We start from the raw sequence: 20648 nt of genomic DNA on the forward strand, positions 1-20648 counted from the left end.
GCATATGAAAAGATGTCCAAAATCTTTTGTCATTAGGAAATTGCAAATTAAAACAATAATGGGAGCCCACTATATACATTTTAGAAAAGCTAAATAAAGAATTTAATTGCAATACCAAATGCTGGTGAGGATGTGGACAAACACAGAAGCTCTCATTATTGCTGATAGTACAGCCAGTTTAAATGACATTTTATTAAAAAAAATTTTTTTAATTAATTTCAGAGAAGAAACGAGAGGAAAAGAGAGAGATAGAAATATCAATGGTAAAAGAGAATCATTGATCATCTGCCTCCAGCATGCCCCTCACTGGGGATGGAGCCTGCAACCCAGGAATGTGCCTTGACCAGAAGTTGAAACATGACCTCTTGGTTCATAGGTTGATACTCAGTCACTGAGCCATGGGATCCAGGCAGTTTGACAGTTTCTTAAAAAAACTAAACATTCTCTTACCATATGACAAAGCAATTGTACTCTTAGGCATTTACTCAACTGATTTAAAAATTTATATTCACATAAAAACTCTATGTACCCATCCAGTAATCCCACTTCTGGGAATACATCCTAAGAACATCCAAATACTAATCAGAAAGAATATGAACCTCTATGCTCATAGCTGTGTTTTTTACAATAGTTATGATTTGGAAATAGCTTATGTGCCCATCAGTACATAAATGGATAAAAAAGAAAACAAACAAACAAACAAAATAACTGTGATGCATTCAAACCAGGGAATACTATACAGCAGTAAAAAGAAGCTCTTACCATTTGGGACAGCATGGATGGACTTCGAGACTATATGCTAAGTGAAATAAGCCAGTTAGTAAAAGACAAGTATCATATGATCTCACTTATATGTGGAATCTAATGAACAAAATAAACTGATGAACAAAATAGGTCCAGGGGCATGGATGTATGAAACAGAATAACAGATATCAGTGTGGGGTGTGGGGATAGGACAGAAAGAGATAACCAAAAATCATATATTCATACTAGAGGCCCAGACCATGAATTTGTGCAACATTGGAGTCCCTTGACCTGTCTTGTAGGGATTGGACTGAAAACAGCCTGGTGCATGGATTCATCCAGGGTATATCAGGCCCATCTCACCCAGTCCCAATAGGGCCAACTCACCCAGTTCAAATTAGCTGGACTCTAGTAGCAATCTAGCCTATTGATCAGAGCATCTGCCCCCAGGTGGTCAATGTGCATCATAGCAACTGGTCAAACAGTCTAACAAATGGTAGGACACTTTAACATATTAGGCTTTTATTTTATAAGATTGCATAATTCACAAACACAGATAATAATGTGGGTAAGGTCTGGAGTGGGTTGGGAGTTGGGTTGAGGGAAGTAAAATAGGGAAAATGAGACCTCTGCAATACTGACAACAATAAAAATTTTTAAAAATGGGCAGAAGGGAAAAACACACCCACATACATATGTTTATAGCAGCCTTATTAATAATCACCCTGTTAGTACCTGCAGACCCAGGCAAAGGTCCTGGCACTGAAAATCTACTTCCATGAGTGGAGGGCAGGGAAATACAGAAGAAAGAAGCTGGCCACTCCAGCCTGGTAATTAATGGAGTTTAGTAAGGGAGGCTACAAAATGAAATGGCTCTTTGAACCACTTAGCATGCACCAGAGAATCATATTGGGGAAGGAGAGGGATAGTCATGTGTAAAAGTAGGGATTGATATCAAGTTCAGTAAATTGCTTTATGTGCTTGGCCAGCTTAGGACAATGAGAATGTTTCCAGACCAAGCTTGTACCAGGAGGCAGGAGGCAGGTGCTGGTTTGTATCAAAATACATGGTGATTAAGATCAAAACAGCCTTCAAGTGAGTTTCATGATGAACATTGTCCCTTTTGGCTGGGTCCAGCTTGTGGGACCCAAGCAGACTTCCTTCGCCCTCTTGAGCATCTCTTAGAATTTCACATGGCCCCCCCCCCCCCTTTTGCCAGGTACTCTAAGAGTCAGCAGGGGCTTCAGTAGCAGGGAGACAGATTGTGTGTTGCCTGTTGATTGCACTGGAGACATAGTTGGCAGCAAAAATATAGACAAATGCAAGACAATAGACAAATTGAGAGAAGCAGTCCAAGTATCCGTAATGATTTTTCTTTTTAACCATGTTCCCAAAGGCCCAAACCTGTGTGTGTAGTAGTCAGCTTGGCTTTGGTGTTGGATCCCTTAAGGTATTTACTTGGGTTTTCATGTGTAAACAGGTAGAGCTATGAGCACATTCATCTGGTGTGAAAACAACATTTGGTTTGGATGATGGCACAGGAGCCCCCTTGTGAATCTGTAATGATACCTAAGGTCATCCTGCCGGGGCTGACCAGCAGACCCTGAGTGAAGGATGAACAGATTACTCTAACACAAGTTTCTGTGAAAGAGAGGGCTAAGTCACTACTTGGCTGTGTAAATTGCTATCGCCACCAAGTAGACCTGTTCGCCTAGCCTCCTTAGGTTTTTATTGTCATAACAGCTTGAACTAAAATTAACCTCTAGATAGAATCAGCAAAGGTAAGCATCCTTGAAAAAGTATATGCTTCTACCAAGTCCAGTCTTTAAAGACTAAACAGAGATTCTAGAAAAACAAACCTGAGGGATCGGGCTAGTTTAGAAAAGTCAAGGTAGGGGCTGCCGCCTTCGGCAAGGTCCCCTCAGAGGCCCCTGACCTTTCAGAGAATCCTCCTTACAGACATTCCAACCAAGTCCCGTGCTTCCCCACAATCAGCCTACTTGTAGAACAGCTTTTCTCATCAGTGACATTTCAGTATTTAACAAGGACAGACTGAGGACTATCACTGAGAGTTTGTGGAGTAAATTTACTCAGGGTCCCTACGGGGATGATTACATCTTCCAAGAATGAGCTCATTGCAAGAAGGTGTCTTCATCAGCTTCCCCATCTGTAATGAAATACCACAGTCACATCAGTCTAAGGTTGGAAAGACAAATACTTGTAGGGTCTTGAATGGGAGATTTTTCTCCTTCTATGAGAATTACACTTGCAGCCTGGTCTTCAGATGTTAATGTAGCCCGAGCTTTAGGAATCTGGCCAGGCTGTGTAAACCATGCTATGTTGACGAGGGGAGGTGCCACTGTTGAGCATAAGGAGGTGAATAGGCAGGAGAATATGCTAGACTAGGACCTCTACCTTCTCTCTTCCAGTGGTTCATATCCAAGTCCACCTATCCCATGTTTCCACAGGTCCTGATTACATTAGAATGACAGGATCCCACTGGAGACCGAGCAGTTCCTCCCCACCCATGGGTGTGAAGCAATGGACTCATTCTGGTGAAATGTCCCATTTCAGATTCCACTAAACGGTCCCTTTTCCAGGGACAGTAGGGCTTGGTGTGCTCAGTATCAGAGATCATTCATCCAGTGCCAGCGTCGGGACTGTTGCTGTGTCCTTTGTTTTCCACATCTTGACCGTACTGGGTGTCTCAGCCTGAGTTCCTCATCGGCATATAGGGCAGTAGGCCCTATCGGTTGATTATTTAAAATGTGTACACGCCTGGGAAAGTATCTTTGTCTACCGGGCGTTAGTAATTTTTCCAGTTAGTTATTATTACCTGTTGTTAGAATACCATTTTCCTGTTCCATCTACTCAGCTGCCTGTGGGTTATGTGAGAGGTGGAATTTCCATTTAATAACATGCTCTTTTGCCCATTTCTATGCATCATGCCCTTTAAGGTGTAACCCCTTCCCCCAGTTGCTATCTATTTGACAGCAGTTCCCATAGGTAGTACTTAACTGTTCTAGTCCCTTTGTCGCATCAGCTTGACTTGGTCAGCTGGCTTACATGGAAAGGCTTTTGTTAAACCAGAGGCGTTGTCGACACACACCAGAGCACATTTGGAGCCTTTACTCAAGGGAAGAGGGCTTATGTCCATTTGCTCACCCCTTACCAATTGTGTACTTGAGTGGATGGCCCTGGATCCCCATGGCAGTTGTCTAGGGCCATGGTCACCAAACTGCGGCTTGTGAGCCACATGCTGCTCTTTGGCCCCTTGAGTGTGGCTCTTCCACAAAATACCACAGCCTGGGTGAGTCTATTTTGAAGAAGTGGTGTTAGAAGAAGTTTAAGTTTAAAAAATTTGACTCTCAAAAGAAATTTCAATCATTGTACTGTTGGTATTTGGCTCTGTTGACTAATGAGTTGCCGACCACTGGTCTAGGACATTGTTTGGAACAGACAGGACAGGATGCAACTGCACTAACCAGATCACTGCATTTTAAAGGCAGCCCTGTCTCCTTAGTCATGCACCATCCCACTCAGGCACTCCAGTGCCCACTCTTCCCATTCTGTCATGTCAACTGACAGGTCAGTTGCTTAAGCACATACTTTGCCAAAGCATGCACTTTCTGGGGGTGTGGATGCCCTCCTAGGAAGATCATAGAAAACAGTGAGATTTGCCTCCCCCAGGCTCTTCTAGGCAGCCCAAATATTTTCCCACATCTCTTGTCCCCATAAAGGTTTGTTCATAATCATCCACCCCCTCTGTCTCCCATCACCCAAGCCACGGGGTCACTCTATTTAACACAGCCCAGCAGTCAGTGTACAAAATCAGGGTTTGTGTGTAAGGGACTAACCAGACAGCTCTTAATTCAGCCCAGTGGCTAAGGTGGTTTGTCCTCATTCCCGTCCAGATAGTATTAGTGGAAGGTTAATTAGCAACTGATATATGGGCAGACAGAGCCATCAGTGTATTAGGATCCAGCAGAATTCACTCTATTTTTTCTTTACAGGTTGAAGGGATGGGCACAGGGATGGGAGCTGTAGCATTTGGAGGATTTACATATTCAAGAGGACTTAGCAGTTGCTGCATCTCTAAAGATAGAGTACTATTTGACAGAGCACTCCTCTGCTGCTAACAGGCCTGCCACTTAGTCTGTGTGGGAGTCTGCCATGGCACAGCCAGGCTCCTGGGACATGTTGACCCAGCCCTTGATGGGAAGGCAAGTTCTTAATGTAACCAGCGGTTCCCTGGTAAGTGGCTCCACCTGCAGGAGCCCTGTGTGAACTGCACCATTCTGAAGTTGCTGTTCACAGAGATATTTCTGTTCTCTTCCCATTTCCACAGCTGGGATCAGAACCCAAAGGGCACTATTTTCTATAACGCCCATCTCATGTCTCCCAGGGTAAACAAACCTAATTGAAATGGTAACCCATGTGTGAGATTCCAAGGGCTTTGATCTGTATGACTAGTTTTGTGGGGGGGGGGGGTTAAATTTTCTTGAAGGTAGCATACTGTTCTGTTCCCCAGTCCCATGAATGTCTGTCTCTTTGTAACTAAAAAGTATAAAAGATAAAGCTATTGTGATAAATGAGGTGTAAATGTTCACCAGTATCCCCAAATCCCACAGATGCTTGTACCTCCCTCACATTTTTTTGGAATGAGGTAGGCTCATACCTTATCTATACAGCCTCAAGCACAACCTGGATCTTACCCAATTGAATGACTCCCAAGAACTTTACTACAGTTCCTGATCCTTGGAGTTTTTCTGGCTCACTTCCCTCTCTTGTAGGTGGTCCAGCAAGGCCCACAGGGTTTTCTGTAATGGGGGCAAATCTTCACAGGTTAACATTATGTCATCAATGTAATGGGCCCATTTCACTGGGGCCAGGAAGGAAACAATGACAAATCCCCGGCCACCATTTCACAGGATGTGGTGAGGAAAGCCCATCATTGCTCCTCCCAGATAAAGGCAGAGTGATATTGGGACCCAACAGCTGAGGGATGATTTAAAAAAAAAAAAGGCAGCATTGCCTAGGTCCCACACAGCATGATATGTTCCTAGGATCATAACCAGATTATTTACTATAGTGGCAATATTAGGCACAGTCACAGTAATAAGGGGCACTACCTTATTGAACTCCTTAAAATTGATTGTCATTTTTCAAGAGCCCTCTGGGCTGTTAAAGGCCCTGTGTGCAAGGTACACAATGCCCTCACTTGGGGGAGCTCTTGGATAGTTTTCCCTATTTCCTTATGTGCTCCAGGTGATAATATCTAAAGATCACCACTTTTCCCTCTGGTGGCAAACTAACTGCCTCCCAATCGGCATTGCTTTCTGATTCAATTACTTCTAGTCATAGGCAGAATTCCCAAAACAGGTTTATAAAGTCTGGCCTTGCAAGATATTGATGCTCAGTATGTTTTCCAGAATTGGGGAGATGAAGACCTCATACTCCCAGTGGGGGAGAGTGCCCAATTTGCAGAATCCAGGGAAATTTTCTGACCATTACACACTAGCTTCCATAGCCATTGGTAGCACTGAGGGGGCCAGAGAATTTCTGAGGATTACCATGTATTCGAGTGCATTTAGCACCAATGTCAACAAAGTAGTTACCCTGTGTTGATTTCTGGGGACCAGCGGGTGGTGAGTTCCTCATGTGGCCTCTGACTGCCCACTGTGGCCTTTGGCCTCCACCTGAGGACAATCTCAGCCTTTCTCCTATACTGAAGGGGGTCTGGGGTTCAGGAGCAAGGAGTAGTGTTGAGAAGGTGATGCAACAGGGGATTTTTTTTTTTTTGGACAATAAAACAATTCTGTATGGAAGTGTAATGGCCAATAAATGACATTGTGCATTTGTCAAAATGTATAGAGTTTTACAATACATACAGTGAACCTTGATTATACAAAATTTAAAAAACCCATTTAAGAGTCTTGGATCCCAAGGAATGAAGACTGCAACTTGAAAATCAAGTGTATTACACATGTATCCTATGGAATGCAATGAGGCATCTAACAAATGTAAAATGAAATCTCAAAAGGCTCCCCTAAAGCTGTTGGGGTGTCCTCTGGGGAGCCAATGATATCAGGCAGAACTGTTCTGGTTTTAAGCACTGCATTAGGCTGACAATCATTTCTTTTGGGGTGCCTGTGGCAACCAGATGGTGCCACATTTGCTTTCAGGTTATGCTCACAGGGCCTTTCGTCCATGCTGCTCTTATCGCCCCCTTTTCTTTCACTCTGTCTGAGTTCCAAGTCCTTCCCATAGCTTGGATATGCTCGGATATTGGTGTGTTTTCCTAGATCTGCCTCCAGTTTCCTTACCCTGGCTTCTGCCTTTAGCTGGGCATCTGTAGTCAATCAAACCACCCATGAGAGTGTTTAGCCTACAGCTGTGGCCATGTGCTCTCCTTTCTTGCTGCAGAGTGCAATGTGTAGTTCTTCAAACAAATACATGAAGCCAGCTGGTATTTTGGGGTGGCCCTGGACTCTCACTGTGGTCGACACACGTCTAACTTATGGGCCACTCCTCCCACATAGAAGTAGATGGCCAATCCAAGATTTCACCACAGATGCCTCTTTTCCAAGGCCCATTTCTTCAGTCTCTTGCGTGGCTCACCAATTGTTAGTACACGCTCACCCAGGGAAAAGTCCCAAACTGAAAATCTACTTCCTCAGCAGAAAGCAGGGAAAGAATGAATGAAGGCGGGCCACTCCAGTCTGGTAATTAGTAGAGGAAAGCTTACTTATGATGCACATCTTGGGTGGCTGTAAGATGAAATGAATACCAAATACGCTAAGCAGAAACTAGGGAATCATATAGGGGGCAGGAAGAGAATAGTGTACTAGCATGTAACTGCTAGCAGGTTCGGGAAATTGCTTTACATGCTTGACCAGGTCAGAACAACCAGATTGTTTTCTGGATCCAGCCTGTATCAGGAGGTAGGAGAGGTATGCTGGTTTGTGTTAGAACACAAGTGATTAATATCAAAACAGTCTTCAAAGGAGTTCCTTCTAACCCAGGTCCAGCTTGCAAGTCAGAGTGCCCTGGAACAGTCTCCTCCACACACCAAAAAAGAAAGCAACCAAGGTGCCTTCAATTGGTGAATGATTAAACAAATTGCATGTCTCTACAACAGAATATTTTCAGCCATAAAAAGAAATGAACTACTAAACTACAAAGAGACATGGGTAAACCTTAAATGCATATTGCTAAGTGAAAGAAGCCAGTTTAAGAGGTCTACATATAGGCCTTCCTCCCCCAAATCCATAACCCTAATCCATAAAACAAACAAACAAGCATCAAACAAATTCTGATAGAGGGTAATTCTATGAAATACTTGACCAGTACCTCTCAAAACAGTCAGTCATCAAAAACAGGGGAATTCTGAGAAACTGTCATAGTCAAGAGGAGCCTAGGGAGACATGTCAAATGAATATAATGTGGTATCCTGAAAGGGACCCTTAAACAGAAAAAAATATTAGGTAAAAACTCAGAAAATCTCAATAAACTGGCACATATTAACTACTAAAAATTGCCAATCTGATAAAAAGGAATAGATATAACTTTGATTCATTCCCACTAGAGGGCTATTGTTTCATTGGCTGTTGTTATATTTTTATTTGACAATCCAAGGGGAAAGAGGTCAGTGTCCCTGACTAAATAATCAGGTATGGCATGTTTTAAAAATTGGTGTGAGACACCAGTTGAAAGCTGCTGTTATACAGCAACCACATTGAATGGACTACATCTACCCTCAGCAATAAGCACTTCACCATTATTTGTTCACATGCTTGTCTTCCCCACTAGAGGCTGAGTGACTTGAAGACAAAACCAGGCTTCTCCATTTTGCATTTTATATGCTCAAGTAAATTAAAGAGAAGTAACATGAGCATACTGGATTCCTCTACTTGTCACCAATTTGTTTTGTCTTCAGCATATGTCACCCCTCATCCAACCTTTGATTAAACCATCTAATTGAATTCAAATGATACTTCCCCAGGAAAAACTCCTTAACCAGAAGTGATCACAATTTCTTTTTCTCTACTGAATTCCTAAACAACACTTATGATTGCCTTTAGCATGGATCAAACTGATTTTACATGGTTTTGAGTTAAATATATTTAATTAAATAATTTTAAATGACTAGAAAATAACAGGACCTGAATATTTATTAAGTCCTTAATGTGTCATCTCAAGAGTACCTCAATTTGTACTGATAAGCAAACACACCAAGGAAATAACAAAGTTGACAATATAAAAAAATTTTAAATTCTTAATGACCACAAATAGCCACAAAACAAGTCAGACTCAAACTTAAAAGGCAAACTAACTAACTAACTAACTAACTAACTAACCTGCAAAGAGCTCATTTGCCCCCAGCAGGTTTGTGGTCTCCTCTCTAGTTCGAGCTCCTTGGGCTCACTTCAGAATCAGTGCTTATTTCCTTCTTTCATTCTCTGTTTGTTAAGTCACTGCTTTATTTATGCTCAACTTAAACAGTTGGTTGCCAACAATGTGGACAGCTAATTGACACATAGAGCCGAACATAATGTTCTGGTCACCTAACTATATAAAAGTAAAAAAGAACATGCAGCCTGCTGTTTACTTACCATTGATTCCCAAATTAATGGAATTGAGAGAAAAAATGAAGAGTTACCTGGTACCAAGATGGAAAGCACGAGGAGCAGGAGATTGAGCTGGAGTGAAAAAGCCATTAAATTTGATGAGAAAATCTTCTCTAACACTCAGAATACCTTCTTTTCTAACAGAAATCTGGCACTGACTTACAATTTTCAGGTCTTTTGGCATTCTACCAGAATGTGTTTCTCATTAACTCTTGCTCTGAATGTTCGTTGCAAATGTCCTCACCCTTAATTTTGAACTTCCTTGTCTGCCTAATCCACAACGTTTTTCAAAATCTTAGTTCTATGCATATAATTTTCTTAAACATATCTGCTTGCTATTTTGTAACTGTCATGTCATTAATACATAGATTCTAAAATCTTACCTGCTGGCTTTAAAGAAAATTTAATTAGCTTTTCTTTTGGATGTGTTACTAACCTTTCCCATTCTTTTGTGTCCTATTATTTATATAGGTATCTAAGACTGAGTGATAAGGCTGCTCTATGAGTTCCTAGGCTAAGTTTCTAAAAATCACTTCTCTTGGCATCTACATACCTACAATCTACTTCTTAAACAACTGAAGTAGAAAAAAAATTTTAAATAGGAAGTTTCAAATTAAATACTATTAACACATATAAGTGAGAAAAAAAATACAAGCACATTACTTTCATCTTATAAACTTCTCTCTCTACACACAACTTTAGAGAAAGCCCTCTCCTGATGCTTTTGATTTCTATTTTTCTCCTTTAAATTCTAACCCAGCCATATGCCTATTGATATTTCATGCACACAGACTCATACCAGCCTCCCAAGAATGTCTACCTCCTGCTGAGATTCTGAAAAACAGTGCCCATTCATTACAACAGTCTCTTTCATTAAAGTTCAGAGTGCACTTTAACATGAACAATCCGTTTGAAAGCGAAGATTTTATTCCTCTTGCACGTCTGTTATTCCTGGTATAAAGATCAGTGATCTTTGGACTGTATGTTCTGCTACAAGGTAGGGTAGCAATCTTTATCCAGAATCTCAGACTTACACTTACTTATTAGCCAAATAGCCCAGGGATGGGGATTAAAGCCAGGGCTGGGATTTGGAGCAAATACTGTCCTCAGAGAAGTAAGGTTGGGCTTGCCTTCTCTGGAGTAAAATCATTAAACAGCCTTCATTTCACAATCATATAGTCATAATACATCCCCCCTACACACACACACACACACACTTGTACACACTCACAAGCACACACAGGACACATTTGGGATAATAGCCTTCTTTTTTCCCCTTTGTCACTCACGAATCCCTGTACAAAATCACCTTCCCCTCTCATAACTTTTTCCTCTGCTCTGCCTCAGAAGAAACAAGTTTCTCCTTTGGCATGGATAATTGCAGCCCCATTCCCACCCCTCACCAGTATTCCTATGACTCTAGGTGTTGGGTCTTCCTTCCCTATCTTCCCTTAAGACAAACCTTTCCTCTATCTAAATTTCAGCCTCTAAGCTCACATTCTAAGTTCACTACCCAGATGAGAATTGTTTTGGTTAATGAGGCAGAAAAATCACTCAGTTCCCAATGGGAAAGGAAACTATGAATCTATTACCTCTGGTGCTGGGAGCCATTCCTGAGAGAGAGGAAGATGCATTGTGAAAAAAGAGATGTTGGGATTAGGTGCCTACCCTCTGAGTCAGTGAGTAGCACTGCTGTGATGGGAAACAGAAGAGTCTATTGAAGTCAAGACTCAGTCTCTGATTCTTTTCTTGTAAGTAATAAAAATCTAAACACAGCACTATAACTTTAAAAAAGCACAGTGTCCTAAAGGAAATTATATCTAAAGAATTAAAGGAAAGTGTGAGAATGATGTCTCATCAAACATAAAATATCAATAAAGAAATAGAAACCATAAAAAAAAAAATGATTCCTAATCGGTTTTGCTCAGTGGATAGAGCGTCCGCCTGCAGACGAAGGGTCCTAGGTTTGATTCCAGTCAAGGGCATGTGCCTTGGTTGCGGGCACATCCCCAGGAGGGGGTGTGCAGGAGGCACCTGATGGATGTCTCTCTCTCTCATCTGATGTTTCTAACTCTCTATTCATCTCCTTTCCTCTCTGTAAAAAAATCAATTATATATATATATATATATATATATATATATATATATATATATATATATGGAATGAATAAAAATCCTGGACTAGTCTGGCCAGTGTGTCTCAGTAGTAGAGCATTGACCTATGAACCAGGAGGTCACCGTTTGATTCCCCTCCCCTCTGAAATTAACCAAAAGTATATATTTTTTAAAAAAAATTCTGGACTCAAAAGGTACAATCATTTTTTTTTAAAATGTGCTCTAGATGGGCTAAATGACAATTTGAGCAGGCAGGAAATCAAATCAGTAAACCTGAAAATAGATCAATTGAGATTATCCAGTCTGAGGAACAATAGCAAAAACATTGAAGAAGATGAGCAGATCCTCAGAGACCTGTGGGACACTATCAGTATACCACCATACTTATAATGAGAGTTCCAGAAAAAGAGGGGAGACAGACAGGGGGTAGAAATATTTGGAGAAATGACGGCTGAAAACTTCCCATATTTGATGAAAAATACCAGCCTATGTATCCAAGAAGATCAGCAAACTACGTAGAATAAACACAGAGGTCCACAGATAGACCTATCATAATTAAGCTGTAAAAGACAAAGAAAGAATCTTGAAAGCAGCAAGAGAGAACAACTCATATGCACAAAAGATTTTCAATAACATTAATAGTGGGTTTGTACCAGGAACTTTGGAGTTAAGAAGGCATATTGAAAGCCTAATAGAAAATAAATCAACAAAGAATTTCATATTTGGTGAGACTATTCACCAAAAGTGAAGGAAAATTTAAGCATTCCCAGGTAAAAACAAAACAAAACAAAATTGATAGAATGTGTTAATAGCAGATATGCATTACAAAAATACTAAAAGGACACCTTCAGGCTGAAATGAAATGATATATGTTATGGACTACGTGTACATGTGCCTCCAAAATAGTATATTTTTTATATAGTGTATTTAGTGATTGTTTCTCACAAGTGTATATAGAGATTGTTTCATTGTTAATCTAATTATAGATCTAACAAAAGATATCTTGCAAGTGATCCTTATATTTTCATCTAATAGTAAGTTAGTCATAAGCAATCTCAACTTTTATTTCATTAAAGCATGTGCAGTCTATCAGTTTTAAAAATATTTCCTTGTTTCCTTGCCTGACCACTCCCCAAGTGCATTTACATTGTTAACATTGTGATGAGCATTTCCTTCCACAAAATCTTTGTGGCCACCACAAGGCCACATATGAAGGCTGTGAATGCTTCCTTTTGAGCTGGGAAGATAATTTAATTAGATTCTTTAGCATTTACTTCTTTGGTAGGTTCACCTTTCACTTTCCCATTTTTTGACCTCTCTTCTCTGCACATTTTTCCCTCATAAGGATAAAAATAGCTTCACACAGATCTTGTGTGAGTAAAATTATACTAAATGATCTCACACAAGCCAAAGAAGTATCTAGATTTCAAAATCAATGCAAAAAAATGTCCCCAAAATATTTTGATGAGAGTGGGAATATGAAATTTGGCTCTATGATAATATTTGTAAAAACCTTTACATATTATGCTTAGAAAAAGAAATGAGTATATCATTATTAATAAAAATTTCCCCAATAAATGACCCAGACATGAAATTTCACCCTGTGTGTTTTGATTCCATTCTCCTACATGCCCAAAATAGCTTTTTTGTTTTGCTTTGTTTTGTTTTCCTAACAGTGACCTGCATTATGACATTTCAAAATCTCTACCATCCTATCTTCTTATTCAGAAAACTCACTGCTACTAGAATTCTGGGAAAACCGTGTCCATGAGCTTTTTGTTAGAAATTCACTATTCCAAAGCTTTAAATCAAAACAGCAAGAAAACTTCTGGAGACTCATTTTCACCGTTGATTATTTAAGAAATATAGCAACATACTTTAAATATTCAAAGGTTGCGTTAAGTGTACACAGAGGATAATGCTAACACCTTTGAGGACTGTATTTCATCATCCAATCAAATCTGGGGTTATAAACTCAAAGCCAATGAGTGCAGACCAGGGGGCGGGGCTTGGAGCAAATAACTGTCAGCGAGCTTGTGCAGTTGGTTGTGACTGTTCTGGGGTGAACAAATAGCGAACCTCCACTTCTCATCTACATACCACAGCATATTCCTCCTGAAGCTTTGGGTGGTGAGCCATTCCTAGTTCCCCTTCTGGAAGTTGCCCTTCCACTCTGGCACTTTCTTTTTCAGCCTCCCTCTGAGAGGAACAAATGAATTCCAGTTAGGGACTCAGCCATCTCTCACCTCTTGGAGTTTCCACCTTTCCTTTGGCAGCTGGGACTTTCCCAGAGATCAACCAATCTCCCAGTTGGAATGTCTGTCCCTTACCCCCTGCCCCATGCTCCAATAACTTCCTATATTCACTTTCCTAATTAGTCACTTGGCTTGCGTCCCTTCTCTTTCTTTAGTGAGATATTGTGAGGAAAGCACACTGGTGCTGCGGTGACTCTCCTCAGGTGCCAGGAGCTGAGCTGGAGCTGAGGCAGGAATGAGTGAAGCTGAACTGGCAGGGCAACAGACCACCCACCTTCAGAGTCTGTGAGCAAGAGGCTGCCTTGTTGTGTGGTGGGAGAGTTTACGGAGAAGATCAGCTAATCCTAGTTGTTTATCTGCCATAAACCTTTAAGCAAGAGCAGGAGACAGCCCATGGATGTTTCTCTCTCTCCTCCCTTCCTCTCTAAAATCAATAAAAACATGTTTTTAAAGGGAGAAAGAACTCCCATTTTCAGAGACAGGGTGAATTAGTTTGACTTCCACTCCTGAGAAAGAATTTCAAAAGACTGACTGTTGAGACAAACATACATGCCATTTCTGAGAGGGCAGTCATGAATGAATTCCACACAAAGGGAATTTAACCATTATCTATTTTATTGGAAACCTATATTGTAATTTAAGACAAACCAGTATTTTTTTTTAATAAGATACAGATTCTTATCCAAAATTGTCCAAAGTCAATTTAAAGCAAGTAAGTGAAGGTCGAAGTCAGAATAGTAGGGTTAAAATTCAAACAGTAGTTTTTACCCAAGTATGATTGCTACCATATTTCACTCAAGTGTCTTCATTTGTGGGCGGCTCTTCTCCAAAAACCGAACCCTGAATTGGAACTCTTTCCAAGCGGGTCGTGAAAGAGATTTCTGCAACTCTGGAATATTGAAAAGTTTGAGCAGTGTTGCCTTTTCATTGTGTGAATCATAGTGGACCCTAACCGTGGCTAGCTATTAAAATTGCCTGGGGAGTACAGACTGCAACTCAAGACTGATTTCAAGACTGCTAAGACCCAGGCACCACTATTATTATAGCTCCCCAGGTGATTCCAAATAAAAATAATACATATAGGAAGAGAGATAGAAGACACAGACTAAAAGCTATACAGGTTGAAAAACGGAGGTCAACAGCACTGAATTATGTTGCTCAGTCTCTCACCCTGCAAGCAGCAACTCATCAGGCCTTGGCATGCAGGCTGTCTGACCAGAGTGGGCACTTTTATACTGGTGTTAACATGCTACAACCTTGGTTAATGCTGTTCACAAGGCTCCTTGATGAGGCTGATAGATACCAATGGGAAAGAGCATAAAGTATGATTATATAAGGATGAACCCAACTATGTAAAGAAAACATATAAGAGCCACTAGATGACATAACTTGATGGTTTTCTGTTTTTGAAATGTTTGTTTATATAGTTATGTCAAAAGTTTTTATAATAAGCACATATGCATTTAATTTTCTCTTTAAAAATATTGTGATCAGAAAAGAGCATATACTATTGTAGTAATATATGTATATATTTGAAACTGAATAGACATTGCTGGATTATGAGAAGTTTAATTGATGACTTTGCAAGACAGCCAGGTCAGATGCTAATAGTGGACAGTAGAAAATGTTAAGCCATTGTCAGGAGAGAAAGAATTGGAAGAATATCCTTCAGCAAGTTTGAGAGCCCCGATGTAAAACTTTCCTTACCGCGGGAGCAGGTGGGATTGCAGACTGCAGCTACTATCTATCCCTTCGAACTAAGACATAAAAAAGCCCTTGTTGTTCCTCATCTAAGAAGTAACAATGAAACAGAACATGCAACACCCCCCGCCCTCCATTTTAAATCCTTTTGGTTTCAATATTTTCTTATGTTCTTGGTTGCTGTATGGATCTCTTAAAGTTGGGGGAAACTTGACCCATTAGTGCTCCAAATGGGAGAAAATAAGGCTATGATTGAGTATCATCAGAATCTATTAATTTCTGTCTGGATAGAACAACAAAAGAATAGATACTCCTCCCATCCTGCTACCCCCTCTGGGATAGCTGCCATGAACATACTTCCAGAGGCTTAGGGAAGCTGAGGACAAACCCCTCGGTTGTCCATCCCCAAAGCTAAGTGGTATGCACCAACTTGTGGTCCCGGCCGCAAGTTAGGTGGGAAAGCTTGTCAGGCAGTTGGATAGATGCCAGGCGAGTAATGCTGAGTGAACATGGGGTGACCCTGGCTAATCTCTATCACTTGGGTTTGTCTCCCCCCCCCCTTTTTTTTTTTAATCTAATATAAATGGAAAGCATGATGGGTATGGGAGGCATCCCAAATTTTGGCAGACCCTAAAATACCACTAGAAATAATTAAGGAGAAATAAAGGTTGTTTTTTAAATTATTGTCATTAAAGAAAAGCATTAGAAAGCCACCAAGAAGGCAAACCTTACTTTCCTTTGACCCTGTGTGAGTTTTGCAGAGCGTGATTCGAGTTGGATTCAGATGGTCTGTGAGAACCAACAGGACGGACATGACTTTCACTAATTTTAGTGACACTTTCCATAACAAAGGATTTGGTGACAGTTTGGCAGAATTTTTCAAGAACAAGACCAGCAGTTATCCTCAGGACCTCCCTGAAATCATTCTAATAGTGGCTTCGGTCTGCACAATTGGAGGTAGGTGCAACTCTCTTTATTTTAGTTTATTCTATGGATGGATTTGTAAATGCCACCATATAGAATTTTTAAAAAGTAGCAGTAGTAGGAAATCAGAACTTTGGTCCTAAATTCATACCTTTGTTCCCAGATTTTCAGTTAAGTGAATCCAACAATAATCTGTCCCTGAGAAGAAACATGTAAAATCTCAACCTTATTCTTCACCTTTATTGTGTTAAATATTCCCACTTTCTTAGTTACTAGGTACTGAGTAGATTTAAGTGATGGGGAGAATTGAAACAGGTAAGTAGAAAATCAAGGGTTAGGGGATTTTTAAATCTGTATTATCATAAACTATAGTTTCATTCACGTTTTAAAGATAGCTGTTTTTTACTGTTTTCTTTACTTGGACAAAGAATTTCAAAGTGATAGGTATGAATTGTTAAGTTACTTTTTAACCACTGGGTATGGTGTCCCACTGGTTTTGTGCAAGTGATAAATTATTTCTATCTCTTATGACAATAAAAGAACGCTGTAGAAACCAAAAGAAGAGGAAAACATTTAACTGAAGAAAGTACTGTAATATTGTTTATTGCACTTTTTAGTAATTATTAACAAAGTTAAGTATTGATGCTTTTTATTATGTATCAATAATAGTTAACTAGTAATAAGTAGCTAGTTTTTTCTCATTGACATAATTATTATAGCTAGTTACTCATTACTATTTGTGAATCAGTCAGATTTCACTCAAGTGTAGTTTTTATTAACCTCTTATTGCAGGATTGCCAAAGAAGCTACTCAATTTGTAGTGTGTAAACAAACTGCTATAGATATTTTAATAGTAACCCAAGAACCAATGATTCTAAAGAAGTAATATACTTCATAGAACAGGTCAAGCAAGAATCTAGTGGATTAGTAATTACATTGATTCTGTGTGCTTAAGTGTGAAAGAGGGTTTCAAATACAGGAATATAGGAAGTGAGTAATGGATCAGTATTTCATTGTCTTCACTGTTAAGAATTCATATAAGTTCGTAAAAATGTAATATTTTACTGCTTTTTAATAACTACTTTTTTGCAGCAATTTTGAATCTACACTTGAAGGATTTTATAATTCCTCTCCCTGTTATACTATTTTTAATTGGATGCAGTTTTGAAATACTCAGTTTTGCAACTGACCAGGTGTGTATAAGTAAATATGATTATTTTTTTCTATAGTTAAGATTGATATAAATAAAAATATGGCTCAAGGGGATTGTTAAAATTCTTGTCTCTTCACTGTTCTGCCATTTGATAAGTGCTTAGGATGTGGATAACATCAGATGTGTAGGAAAAGTAGCTGGGTGTGGAAAAGCGAAGCTTAGATGAGAATTGGTTAACAAAATAGAAGCCCAGAGTGACTTAGAGCTGCTGATAGAGAACTCTCATAGCAAGAGAATTCTAACAAAACAGCAACAACACTGTATTGCCTCAATTAGGAATGTTTCAATTGGACTTCCATTAGAATAGAGGCTAGTCTCTAATTGTGCCTGGCTTGGAATATATAAAGAAAAATACATAGAACCTTGTAGCTGACATTGGAAGCAAGGAGCAAGGCAAACTATATAGTCCAGACAACTCTAGTATTACTAAATAGCTGGGAAGAGCTGGTGTCAGAGGAGAGAGAATATACTTACTATAAAGGATATAGAATGCATTATTAACACAATAGTCATCTGACCCAATGGTCGGTGACAATCTTTTTCTGTAAAAGTAAATATTTCTTTTGAGCTTTTTCATTTATTTTATTTTATTATTGTTTAAAGTATTACAAATGGTAGTACATATGTCTCCTTTTTCCCCCATTGACTCCCCCCCCCCAATCCCCAACACATTCCCTCACTCCCTAGTGTCTGTGTCCATTGGTTATGCTTATATGCATGCATACAAGTCTTTCAATTGATCTCTCAACCCCCACCTTCCCCTGCCTTTCAGCTATAGTTCGAAAGTCTGTTTGATGCTTCTTTGTCTCTGTATCTATTTTTGTTTATCAGTTTATGATGTTCATTATATCCCACAAATGAGTGAGATCATGTAATATTTATCTTTCTCTGATTGGCTTATTTCACTTAACATAATGCTCTTCAGTTCCATCCATGCTGTTGCAAATGGTAAGAATTCCTTCTTTCTTACAGCAACCTAATATTCCATTGTGTAGATGAATCACAGTTTTCTAATCCACTCATCTGCTGATGGGCACCTAGGCTGTTTCTAAATCTTAGCTATTGTAAATTGTGCTATTATGAACATAGGGGTGCATATATCCTTTCTGGTTGGTGTTTCTAGTTTCTTGGGATGTATTCCTAGAAGTGGGATCACTGGGTCAAATGGGAGTTCCATTTTTAGTTTTTTTTAGGAAACTGCATACTGTTCTGCACAGTGGCTGCACCAGTCTGCATTCCCACCAGCAGTGTACCAGGGTTCCTTTTTCTCTGCATCTTCTCCAGCACTTGTCTTTTGTTGATTTGTTGATTATATCCATTCTGGCAGGTGTAAGATGGTATCTCGTTATTGTATTAATTTGCATCTCTCAGGTTATTAGTGACATTGAGTATGTTTTCATATGTCTCCTGGCCTTCAGTATGTCCTCTTTGGTAAAGTGTCTATTTAGGTCCTTTGCCCATTTTTTGATTAGGTTATTTATCTTTATTTTTGTTAAGTCATATGAGTTCCTTATAAATTTTGGAGATTAAATGCTTATTGGAGATATTATTGGCAAATACACTGAATGGCCAGATTATTATGATCTCTGAACACATAATAATCTGGCCACTCAGTATATATATATATATATATATATATATATATATATATATATATATATATATATATATATATAGAGAGAGAGAGAGAGAGAGAGAGAGAGAGAGAGAGAGAGGCAGTGCATGAATTCGTGCATGGGTAGGGTCTGGCCAGCTTGGCCAGGGTGGGGGGGCATGGGCAGTTGGTCAGCCTGCCTGCTGGGGGAACTCTTGGTTGAGGGGACAATTTGCATATTAGCCTTTTATTATATAGGATATCTACTGAGTGGCCAGATTATTATGTGTTCAGAGATCATAATCATCTGGCCACTCAGTGTATGTTCTCCCATGCAGTGGGCTTTCTTTTGCTGTGCATGAGCTTTTTATTTTGATGTAATCCCATTTTTTAAATTTTTTCCTTAGTTTCCATTGCCCTGGGAGCTGTGCTGGTAAAGATATTGCTACGACAAATGTCTGCTATTTTCTGCCTATGGCTTCTTCTAAGATTATTATGGTTTTCCATCTTACATATAAGTCCTTTGTCCATTTTGAGATTATTTTTGTGTATGGTGTAAGTTTGTGGTCTAGTTTCATTTTTTTTTTTGCAAGTATTTGTCCAATTTTCCCAACACCGTTTTTTGAAGAGACCGTCTTGACTCCATTGTATACTTTTGCCTCCTTTGTCAAATATTAATTAAGTATTATGGCTTATGTAGATTTCTGGGTTCTCTATTCTGTTCCACTGGTCTATATTTCTGTTTTTGTGCCAGTACGAGGCAGTTTTGAGAACAGTGGCTTTGTAGTATAGCTTGATATCTGGTATTGTGATCTCTCCAACTTTGTTCTTCTTTCTCAAGATTGTTGCAGCTATTTGGGATCTTTTTTTATTCCCGATGAATTTTTGGAGAGTTTGTTCTATTGCCAAGTATGCCATTGGTATTTTAATGGAGATTGCATTAAATTTATAAATTGCTTTGGATAATATGGAAATTTTAATTCTACCAATCCATGAACATGGTATATTTTTCCATTTGTTTATGTCTTCCTCTATCTTTTTTTTCAGCATCCTATAGTTTTCTCAGTACAGGTCCTTTCCCTCCTTGGTTAAATTTATTCCTAGGTATCTCAAATTTTTTTGTTGCAATGGCAAATGGAATTGTGTTTTTAGTTCCTCTTTCTGTGAGTTCATTATTGGTGTATAAAAAAATCCATAGACTTCTGGGTGTTAACTTTGTATCCTGCTACATTGCTGAATTCATTTATTAAGTCTAATAGTTTTTTGATGGCATCTTTAGGGTTTTCTATGTATAATATCATGTCATCTGTGAATAATGACAATTTCATTTATTCTATATAAATATTTTATATTTTGTAGGCCATATAATCTCTGTCACAATTACTCAAATCTGTCATTGTAGTTCAAAGGCAGCTGTACTTTCATAGAAAATGTGTAAGTGAATTGTCATGACTTGTGTTCCAATAAGACTT

General features: G+C 39.3%; 3 protein-coding genes across 5 annotated transcripts in view; 2 read left to right on the forward strand and 1 right to left on the reverse strand.

The window, feature by feature from the left end:
• The window catches only part of LOC311617586 (OX-2 membrane glycoprotein-like), a 41363-nt gene extending 31829 nt beyond the window's left edge, over positions 1-9534 (reverse strand). For 2 of the 3 annotated variants that reach the window (XM_084874060.1, XM_084874059.1), the window contains exon 1: positions 9407-9530. In XM_084874060.1, the coding sequence (XP_084730186.1) occupies positions 9407-9464 (58 nt within the window). In that variant the 5' untranslated portion in view covers positions 9465-9530. Of the gene's footprint in view, positions 1-9406 lie in introns of all 3 variants that reach the window. The other variant, XM_084874058.1, reaches the window with a different exon arrangement.
• LOC311617582 (histone-lysine N-methyltransferase SETMAR-like) overlaps positions 1-20648 on the forward strand; it is a 485271-nt gene that overhangs the window by 155508 nt on the left and 309115 nt on the right. The gene's annotated exons all lie outside the window — the stretch shown is intronic.
• Positions 16354-20648, forward strand: part of SLC9C1 (solute carrier family 9 member C1) — a gene marked incomplete at its 3' end in the record, with an annotated part of 101001 nt that continues 96706 nt past the window's right edge. The window contains exons 1-2 of the mRNA XM_084870410.1: positions 16354-16402; positions 17462-17562. The remainder of the gene's footprint in view (positions 16403-17461; positions 17563-20648) is intronic.

This window comes from Pipistrellus hanaki (assembly GCF_964339955.1).
Source record: "Pipistrellus hanaki genome assembly, chromosome: 2".
Lineage (NCBI taxonomy): Eukaryota > Metazoa > Chordata > Mammalia > Chiroptera > Vespertilionidae > Pipistrellus > Pipistrellus hanaki.